This window comes from Rutilus rutilus (genome assembly GCF_951802725.1).
Source record: "Rutilus rutilus genome assembly, chromosome: 15".
Classification (NCBI taxonomy): Eukaryota; Metazoa; Chordata; class Actinopteri; order Cypriniformes; family Leuciscidae; genus Rutilus; species Rutilus rutilus.
The window spans coordinates 36620983-36631768 of record NC_140220.1 but is presented as its reverse complement, the minus strand read 5'-3'; the positions used below and the strand labels follow the sequence as shown (position 1 = coordinate 36631768).

The following is a 10786-nucleotide window of genomic DNA, read 5'->3' as shown; positions in this document are numbered from 1 at the left end:
ACCTTTCCCAGTCAGGTAGTAGTGGTTAAACAAAAAGCTCTTCCAGCAGCAGCAGCAGCAGCACCTGAACTGAAGTGTTTGACGGCGAGAAGAGGGAGAATGAGGTGAGCGCGCACAGTGATGATGATGATGATGTCAGTGTCCGTCAGTAGGGGGCGCGCGCTTCTCCACTCGTAAAGGGCCACCGCGCTGGTGACGTCACGCACTCACTCTCGCCACTCGCAGCGCAACAGAGTATCGGAGCGAGCGCGAGACACGGAGAGAGAGAGAGAGAGAGAGAAAGAGAGTGTGAGAGAGAGAGAGAGCATGGGGCGCGCGGATCGGCTGGAATAAGAAACAATTCCCAACACTTTTAAAAACTTTCTCAACTCGGCCGACAGATATGGATACCATCATTTTCAGCATGGTAGTCCTGCACACTGCGTTTGGAGGCGCAGGAGCCCAGTACACACCCGGTAAGTGCCTAAACATTCACCTTTAACGATCCCTGGAGCGGAACGACCAAAAGTTTATGCGGTTGTTGCTTTGAATGCGTGCGCACCTTTATGTGTGGCTCGAGCACTCGGTTAGTTCGTTTATGTGTCCAGGTGGCTCTTTGGACGGGACATGTGTGTGTGTAGTGGTGATTTGTGCTGGTTTTGTGCTAGAGAACAGGGAGAACACAGGTATTTCAGTTGCGGAGTGAAAGTGCTTCACCGAGCCCCACTAACCCTGCTCAACTGCCCGCCTGGAATTTCTGTCGTCACTGGGAGCAGATTCTAACGAGAATTCTCTTTCTTTACAACACAACAGAAAACAGAATCGTTCTAATAGAATATTTCTAATACAATCGTTCTAATGACACGACAAATGCGTCGGAGTTGTACGGGTTTAAAACTCCCGAGTCGTCTCGTAGGAAAACATTATTATAAGTCCTGCGTGTTTAGAAGTAGGCTACACAATATGCAACATCTTAGAAAATCAAAAATCCTCTTTAGATGTTGCGTTCATTAGTATCCTTCAGGATTGGCTTCAAATTATACATTCTCACACGAGGATTTTTCAGAACTGTAGGGAAAACCCCGATCATGTGTTGGATCAAACCTCTGATTTACTTGAGTTTGTTCAAATTTTGAAAGATGTTTCTTTACAGGAGTTTGTTTTCTTTACAGTATCAGATTTCTTAAAAAAATATATTATTCAATTATAATTATTGTAGGTTTTAGCTGGAGCACAAATGTGACCTCAAAGCATCACAGTGTATCAGTGCAAACTGGCACATTTTGAATAATTTTGGCAGATGTTTAGTTGAAATGATTAGTTTCTTTCACAGATATGAGGATAAAATAGAGCTGTTACCAACTGAGAGAAATGCATGAGGTTTGATAGTGTTGTTTTTACGTCCCCAAATGTGACATTATAAATCGAACCAATGGACATTATCAAATCATAAATGATCACTTTTTATAATTATTGCAACATTTTTATAACTGTTATTATTAGTATTGTTGGTCACTTTGTAAATAATCACAGATAATTTATTGTAAAATATCATCGGGGGGGTCAGATTATAATTTTTTTTTAATTGACTGAAATCATAAAAGTTTTGCCTGTACAGAGACAGATGATTTACACACATCTAACGCTTTCTAATCTTGCGATTGCTCACATCTGTAACCCGTATCACAGCTCCGTCTGTGGGGGGATACAGCTGTCTATGTAATTGCTGATTAATTAATCAGCGAGTCTTACCCTCGGATTAATTCTATTAGAATAATCAAAAACAACGGATGACAAATGGCAAATTACGTGAGGCTGGGATTGATTAGTGACTGGTGTAATTATGCCAGCGTGTTATGGAAATGAAGAGGGGGATCAGCGCTCGCTTTGAACGAGCCAGCTAATCCCTGATATATCGCTCTTTTTCTCTTTCCCTGGACGCAGCTCAAATGGGACATGCGGAGAAAGGTGAGTCGTAAATCCATGCCACTATCATCATCATCATCATCATCATCATAAACATCTGTCCTGGGCATCTGTGTCTGAACGATTGACCCAATGACCTCGTCCCGATGTGCCGCTCCGTCAGCCAAACGAGCGCGGGTTTGCGCGACCCTGAGCCGCAGTCATGCACTTGATCAGACAAACATATCGACGCACAATTCAGCTTTGTTTACCCCTCAAATGCACACTTAACAGGGAACCAATGACTTCCCAGAATCCCCACGCGATCAGCTTTCAGAGTAAAAGTGCTGGACTTGTGTTTGTAATAAGCCACGTCTTGATTCTTACTCCGAGTAAATTTCATTGCGGGCTGTCATAGAAACATGATTATAGAGAAGGACAAAGAGAAAGCTTTCTTCTGCATTTCTTCAGAGCACTCGGAGCCGTTGGCATGCTGACTTTGAAATGGTTTTAAAGGAAAGCCTTGCAAACGGCGCTCAGACACAATGGCAAATTATGCACATTTCTTACACGTTTGCTGCAGACTCCGATTACATGTGTGTGTGTGTGTGGGGGGGGGGGTTATGCTTTTACAGCCGAGAGAAAGCAAGGTCTTCAATGTGACTTTAACAAGGCATTTGTGCGTGGAGTCGTGAAAGGCTAACTCGTGATTTGAATATAATGCTTTGCTTCTCGGGTCGTTATTTTGGCCCGTGTGCCATCGGTGTGGACGTAATGATCGAGATGGGATGTAAAGTGATGTTAAGTGAGTCTGAGGAGGAATAGAAGAATATGAGCGTGTGTTTTGTCTTCCACACCGAAGGTTTTGGCCCTGGAGAACTGAGATTCGGTGTATCCAGCGGAAATGAGTCTGATGCTCTGAGAGTCTGTCGGTGGAGAACAGCACTTGACTGGCTGTCAACAATATTTGGGGCTTGCTTTTTGTTTTGGACATTCTTTGTAAGGTCAAAAAGAAAGAAAACTTGCAGAGACATCTCTTCTCCTCTCTGATGACGAGGGCGGGGCAACCTGTCAATCACACGAGATCCACCAATAGCAAACCACAACCTTCCAATCAATTCCCCACAGACACAGTCAAGCCCCGCCCACATTTGTTCTTGTTCCTGAAGCGTTTCACTCGAATATATACGACACAATAAAGAAGAAAAGATCAGCACAACTTACAATTCATGTTAACTTTAAAATGTGTGGAACAATGGGAATATTTCCAGTAAGAGTAATATCATGTCAAAATTGTGTCGATTTGCATGATCTCACATTGACTTTAAAGGCAACAAAATTGGGCAATTATAGGTAACACTTTATTTTACAGTGTCATTGTTACATGTAGTTACTGTAGTAATAACTATAAATTATGCATAATTACATGCAATTAACCCTAAACCAAACACTCATCTTAACCCTAACCCTATAGTACGTACATGTAGTTAATTATTATTACTTAGTACTTGAATATATAATTACACTGTAACACAGACACCTTTATTTTAAGGTGTCATTGTTACAGTGTAATTATATATTTAAGTACTGAGTAATATTAAGCAACTACATCTATTTACTATAGGGTTAGGGTAGGATTATGATTTGGTTGAGGGTTAGTTGCATGTAATTTTGCATAATTTATAGTTATTACTATGGTAAGTACATGTAACATTTGTAACAATGACACTGTAAAATAAAGTGTTACCAAATAAAGTGTAACCCTTAATTTTAAGATGCCTTTGTAACGGTGTAATTATACATTTAAGTACTGAGTAATATTAACATGTACGTACTATAGGGTTAGGACTAGGGTTTGGTTTATGGTTAGTTGCATCTAATTATGCATAATTTATAGTTATTACTCCATGTGTAACACGTGTAACAATGGCACTGTAAAATAAAGTGTTCCAGAGAAAGTCGAGGTAATTTTGCTGTGATGAACCACGCAGAAGACCAGAGAGATGTGGTGTTCCTCGTCTGCAGGATCTGATCTGCTGGGTCGCTGAGGGCCTCGTGTCTGTGTTAAATCACAGCTTCGGCCGCGAGTTGCTTATCACAGCAGCTGCGAGAGAGAGAGAGAGAGAGAGAGCCGTGCTTATTTTGCAGACTCGCTACAAAATCTATTTACAGCAGACAGGTATTGTCTTCGGACAGCGCTTTTTCTCCTCGCTGAAGTTTCTCAGATTATGCGCACAGAATCAATACCTGACAAGTGTGTGGAGCGCTTTAGTGTTTCATCTGATGCAGCTGTATGGATTTTTAATCCAGTCCTGCGTAACGTCGCCTCGGCTGATGCTGAGGTTTTGTCGGCGCACTTATGGAGTCGATGCTCAGTGAATCTGAATGAATGAAGTTATTCTCATTAGAAACAGTGCTGACCTGTCAGCAGGGCATGTGTTGAGGACGTGTCTTCACCTTAAGTGTCCGTGTGTCGACACAAGCACTGGAAATCCAGCATTCACATTATAAATGACTTTTTCATTTGAAGATTATTGGCCAATTTGAAAGATGTATCACTGCTTGAAAATTGTATCTAGATATGACACAACATCAAAAGCACATTGAATATTCATCATATTCTACACACTAGATATTACATGCAAATTAATAAACAGTCACATTTCCATTCTGTGATTCTGAATGCAACACTTTTCGGTTTCACTTTATTTTAAGGCGTCCTTGTTACAGTGTAATTATATATTTAGCTACTATAGTAATATTAAATGTACTTTCCATATAGGGTTAGTTGCGTGTGATCGTGCATAGTGGTGTACGATATATATCGTCTACGATAATATAGTGATTGTTGTTTTAACGATGTGCGATATGACATTATCGAGTATTATTATTATTATTTTTATTTATTGATTAAATGTTAGAATTTGACACAAAATATGATCCATACATTTAATAGTAAAAAAAAAAAAAAGCCTTTATAAAGTAAAAACTGCCCGTAAGAGGTAAAAAAAATCTATTTAAACTTAATGGAAAAGATGATTTCTGTCACTGCTGTGAACTGAGCATCACAATATCAAAAACGGTCCACATTAGTCCTTAACCTGCCAAGATACCAACACAACAAACACACTCAGCAAAATATCGTCTAATTATCATTATCGAGAAAATCCCAGAAAATATTGAGAAATAATTTTTTGTGCTGGGCAAAGATTAATCGCATCCAAAATAAAAGTTTGTGTTTACATAATATATGTGTGTGCGCTGTGTATAATTATTTTGTATAATACACACACATGCATGTATATATTTAAGAAATATTTGCATACACTGTATATATATTTCATTAATTTATATATACATAACACATTTTTTTTAAATATATACATGCATGTGTGTGTATTTACATATACAAAATAATTATACACAGTGCACACACATATATTATGTAAAAATAAAATATTTTGGATGCGATTAATCGTTGCCCAGCACTAATAATTTTTTGTCAATATCGCACACCTCTAATCATGCATAATTTAAGATATTACTATAGTAGCCACATATAACGTGTGCAACAAGGACACTAGATTGAAGTGTTTCCCGTGGAGGTCAAAGTGCGTCGTGATGTGTGTGTTTGCGTTGAAGCTCAGGTCACGTGACACACAGGAGGACGAGCGCGGCGGTTTTGAAGGGATCTGCGTGGTGTGATGAGTGTGATTTGGTGAGGCTGGAGGTCAGTGAACATCTGCTGACACGTTCCCCTCAGAGAAGCGCAGGGCTTTTCCACAGAGACGCTGTTGCCTGCGGAGGACGAGCACTTTGTGGATTACCACAGTAATGGGCAGCAGGGCCTGTAAGCTCCTTTAGAGAGGCTCGAATCACAGCCAAAGGAGGGAAAGTCGGATTGAGGATTTGGTCATTCGATTGTTTTTGTTTTATTTCCTCTCTGCCCTCGGGCTTCGAAGAGCGGCGTGTTGTGATTTGTGACTGTCCTGATATCCATAAAGATTATGATGATGGTGCTGGTGATTATCGAATTAAGCCCACAGCGCCGATCGTAAGCTCTCTTTAAAGGAAAACATCCTTTCAGCGTCGTGCCGTCACCCGGAGGAGAATCGTGTTGCTCTTTCAGATCAGCTTCACTCATCAAGGAGCCGGTTTGGTCCCAGGTGTTTCTCTGAGAAACTCCTGGCGGACACAAATCCCAATCATTGATTTTAACACCGAATTTGATGACAAGCGTTGCAGATCTGAGACTTTCAATCGCAGATTCTGGTGTGAAGTCTGAGGACAGTTTGTGTGATGTGGATGAGATCTCAAACTGAAGACACACAAAGAAAACGCGAGACTACTGGGTGTTTCGCTCGGGAGAATACTTTGAGAAGCGGGAGACATTTCCGTTTAATCTCATCGCTTTATAGTGGAAACTAGATTAGAAAGAGATCTCATTTGGGATTTTCTCTTTATGTCTGTAAATCTGAGCACAGTACGAGACGTTGTTGAGATTTGAAGCTTTAAAGTTGACATGAGAGTCTTTTGTTCAGGAGGAACATCCGAGAAGCGTTGAATCTCATTTGCGTTTTGTCTCTCCTCGGGCGACTCTCACAGCGTTTCCTCCCGTGAACGCTCTCGGCTCAACCTTGCCGTTGTTAAAATCACTCCGCAGCCTTAATTTTGCACAAAATGGTTGTCATGTCCTCTGACTCCCCGGCGTCAGGACGGCAGATAGGTGCGTTAATCGTGACGGACAGCTCACATGCTGAGACAGGAGCGCGGATGACAGATCTGAGATGAGGGCGAGCGAGTGCGAATGAGACTGGAAATGAGAAGGAGAGAGAGAGAGAGAGCGTATGCCTCGCCGTGATTCATCTGTCTGGAGTCAGGCTGTCTTATATCTGTGTCAACACCATGACGTTTTGGAGATATCAAGTTTGAACACGTCCAGGAGTGTGTGTGTGTGTGTGTGTGTGTGTGATTTACCTGTCTTTCATTCTTCGCTCCTTTGAGACGCACACATGTGAAATCCTCTCAGACTTGGGCTGAATTAAGCGCGTCACGGCTCAAACTGGCCTACTTCTGATGTCTGACTCGCACTTGTAAAAGCTAATATAACATCTGTAATGACACTATATTGAAAAACATCAGAAGCAGGTTCTTCCTCAACTATTGCAGTGCTCTTTCATCACTGTAACCTTGCTGGAATAATAATAATAGTAGTTATTATTCATTAACAAAAACCCATTAGGTATATAAGAGCATTTTAGTCATTTATCTAGACGTTTTTGTTTGACATTTTTTGGTGTATGTGCGTTGATGTTGTATTCTGTTTAATATAATTGAAAACTAAAGATTAAAATAACACATAATAAAAATGTTGATGGAGTGGGCACTTTACTGAAATATTAATAAGCAGTGAAAATATACATTTTACATTATGACAAAACACTTAAGGCTTACATTTTAAAGAATTACATTCAGTTTGACATTAGAACAGATATATATGCAAAATGAATTTTCATTTTGAAATGAACAACATGAACTGAGTTCAACTCAGTGTAAGTATTGAGTAGCATTTTTTTAATCAATTAATAGATAGAGGCAGAAATGAGTGTCATGTCATTGAGCATTAGTATAGCTGTGAATAATGTCAGTTTAACGTCTCTGAGACCACGAAGCCCTCTTTGTAAGGTTTGAGTGAAGGTCTTTGTGTGGTTGAGTTGCTGTAAACTGAAGCGCCCAGCCCTATCCTTCAGGCAAACAAACAGAAAAGCATTGCATCTGTTCCTAAGTGTTTTCAGCCTACTTTACTGCATAAGGTCAAATGTTTTGGGGAACAGCTGTGCTAGCCTGAGGGAGAGCCGGCGGGAAGCGTCGGCACAGGTGGGCCTCAGGGGGCGGGGCTCGGCGCTGTCAATCATCTCTGCCTCTGTAGGGGGTGGTCCTTATATACAGGATATTTATATAGTCACTGTTGGGTGGAAACCGTGTGTGTCCCGAACCACTGCTTTTCAGAGAATATAATAAATAATTAACGTTGTGTTGTCAAAGTTGATATTGTGGCTTTAGTCAGACACAACATTTTATTATTAACATGTTACAAAAATCAAGCTGAAATGGAGTTACGTTGAGTTACATGTTTCGTCCTTCATCATTCAGAACGGCTTCATCTGACACAGTAAGAGCATCGCATTACGCTTTCATCAACTTACAGGTTATGAAGTTTAGTGTGTTTATGTGGCTGCTCAGTGTCTCTGTTCTCATGTTATTAAAGATGAAGTGCTTCACACGGGCTGTTTAAGACAGTATTGACTGTGGCTCAACGACAAATGCCAGATGAAGACACTTTTCTCCGCTCCTCAAATACACATACATTAGCCTTTATATATACTGTGTTTGTAGAGTAAAGAAAACGCTGTACTTAATCAAACATCAGTTCTTTATTTACTCTCCAACTGCATATAAGCAGAGACGCTCCAAACTGAGAGCAGAACTTCATTGATGATAGAGGTGGGCGGAGCTATGGGCTTTGACTGACAGTTTGAGGAGCAAATGGAGTTACGTGCTTTAGTCACAAGCTCTTTTTAACACTTTTTTTATTGGTTAAGTATAGGGTTGGGAATCGAAAATCGATTCCAGTTCTGGAATCTGTCACGTGTGGTTTCAGGAAGACAGAAGAATCAACACGACGTTTAATGTGTAACAGAATATTGGATCCGTGAAACTCTTAAAGTGACAGCACCCTAATATTCCTGTTGCCGTCTCACTATTAACACTAATCAAACAGCAACAAAAACAACTCATTCTTGACTGAATAACTTTAACTATAGTAACTTTTAACTATACAGGGTAACACACACATAGGGTAACGGTGATCGGACAGAGAATGAATGTGAGGGACCAACTTATATAGCAAACACAAATGAGAACGAGTAATAGAACACAGCTGACACACATGAACTAATACTGAGGAGCGGGAAACTGAACAAAGGAACACATGATGAACATGAAAACAAACTAAAAGTCCATGATAATGAAACTAACTAACGTAATGTGATAGAATCGAATACTTGAGGTCAGGAATCGGATACTTGTTATAAAATTTAAATTAAACTGTTTTCAGTGCTGCACACACACGTGTAACAGAATATTGGATCCGTGAAACTCTTAAAGTGACAGCAGCCTAATATTACTGCGGCCGTCTCTATAATAACACTAATATTACTGTTGCCATCTCTATAATAACACTAATATTCCTGCGGCCGTCTCTATAATAACACCAGGGATGGAAATTAGCACCCGCCACCAGCCAAATGCGGGTGATTTTGTGTTGTGGCGGGTAAACTCGCTTCACCTACCGGCCACCGTGGCGGGTAAATAAAAATATACTGTTTCACACAGACGGCGGACACTTTTAGAGGACATAAGTGTACGCTGAAATAAAGTCTTTCACCTCAGAAAAACGGACTTTCTTGTCCTGTCACGTCAGCCGTTATCCTGTTCTCATAGCGAACACTCTTCAATTGCACGCGCATGCGGCGGCGCGCTGTGTATCGCCTCACTGTATATAAAGTGCAAAATAAACTACGAGCATGCAACGCCGTTACGTTGTAAATTACACAAAATAAAAGTAATGCAGGGATGATTTTCATACTATTCACCAGGAGCAGTTTCCATGGTTCATTAACAGTTATTGTTAATATTGTGTATTCACCATGGTAACTGTCGTTTCCATATTAACCCCAAAATGCCACTTTATTTTTCTTTGTGTTATTTTTTATATTTTTAAATGACTCTAGTGGCTCATACCAACATTGTATTAACAAAAACTAGTTTGGGACTGCTATTTAATAGCTTTAGCATAGGCCTAATGTTTATTTATTAGTACTAGTCTTTACTATTAGTCATATTCTTACAATTTATGTTAAGTAAAGGGGGACAGTACTTGTGTGTGTGGAAATAGCCGGTTTCAATAAAACTACTTGTGACATGTCATATTTGGCTTTGACTTTGACTGAACATTTGCTCTCACTTTGCGGAAAAAATATTGGGATATATATCGTATATCGATATTCAGCCTAAATAATCGGGATATGACTTTTGGTCCATATCGCCCAGCCCTAGTTTCATTGTTGGGACTAAAAACCTAAAACTGGAAGCCATAAAAGACCACGAATCATTCAAATGCGATATCCAGGTAAAAAAGAGAAATATATATAAGAGAGAAAGAGAAAATGTCAGTATTTCATTGAGACTTGAGATTAAATAAACTGTTAAGTATTGTAGATCTTGTAGTATTAATTTTCACATGCAGTTACACATTGTCGGTTAAAAACAAGAAAGTGGCTGGTAAAAACATTGAGTGGCTGGTAGATTTTGAAATCCACAAGCCACAGTGGCCGGTGGACAAAAAAGTTAATTTCCATCCCTGAATAACACTAATATTCCTGCGGCCGTCTCTATAATAACACTAATCAAACAACAAGAACAACTTGTTCTTGACTGAATAACTTTAACTATATTTGTAATGTATATTTTATTTATAAAGTGCAGTGTTATTTTTAATATTTGATTATAGTTTCTGTACATGAAAATCTTAAAACACTGTTTATTTCAATCTCTCTTTGTTTAGTTTTATTTATTTGCTCCAATTGCTAATACATTTTTTATTTGTTATTTTTAATTACTGAGTGTTTACTTGTCTTTAATAATGTTTGAAATGTATATTAGTTGGGCTAGTTGTTTTTCTATGGTATTTTTAAACCACAGGCAAACGTTCCTTGTGTAAGTGTTTTAGCCTGTTGATTTGTGTTCATGATATTCAGCTACTATTAAATGTTTTGCTATAAGACTAAATGTGATTGATATCTAAGTTTTTATTTTACCTTATTGGAATCGAAATTAGGAA

General features: G+C 39.4%; 1 protein-coding gene across 25 annotated transcripts in view; it reads left to right on the top strand.

Annotated features, from left to right (window-relative positions):
- Positions 1-202: 202 nt before the first annotated feature.
- The window catches only part of ptprk (protein tyrosine phosphatase receptor type K), a 182438-nt gene continuing 171854 nt past the window's right edge, over positions 203-10786 (top strand). For 17 of the 25 annotated variants that reach the window (XR_014629946.1, XR_014629947.1, XM_084432118.1 and 14 more), the window contains exons 1-2: positions 203-455; positions 1924-1947. Coding sequence is in view for 23 of the 25 variants with exons in the window: in XM_084432118.1 (XP_084288244.1) it covers positions 383-455; positions 1924-1947 (97 nt within the window). In the remaining 2 variants the exon portion in view is untranslated. The remainder of the gene's footprint in view (positions 456-1923; positions 1948-10786) is intronic. The other 8 variants (XM_084432120.1, XM_084432119.1, XM_084432115.1 and 5 more) reach the window with 1 other exon arrangement.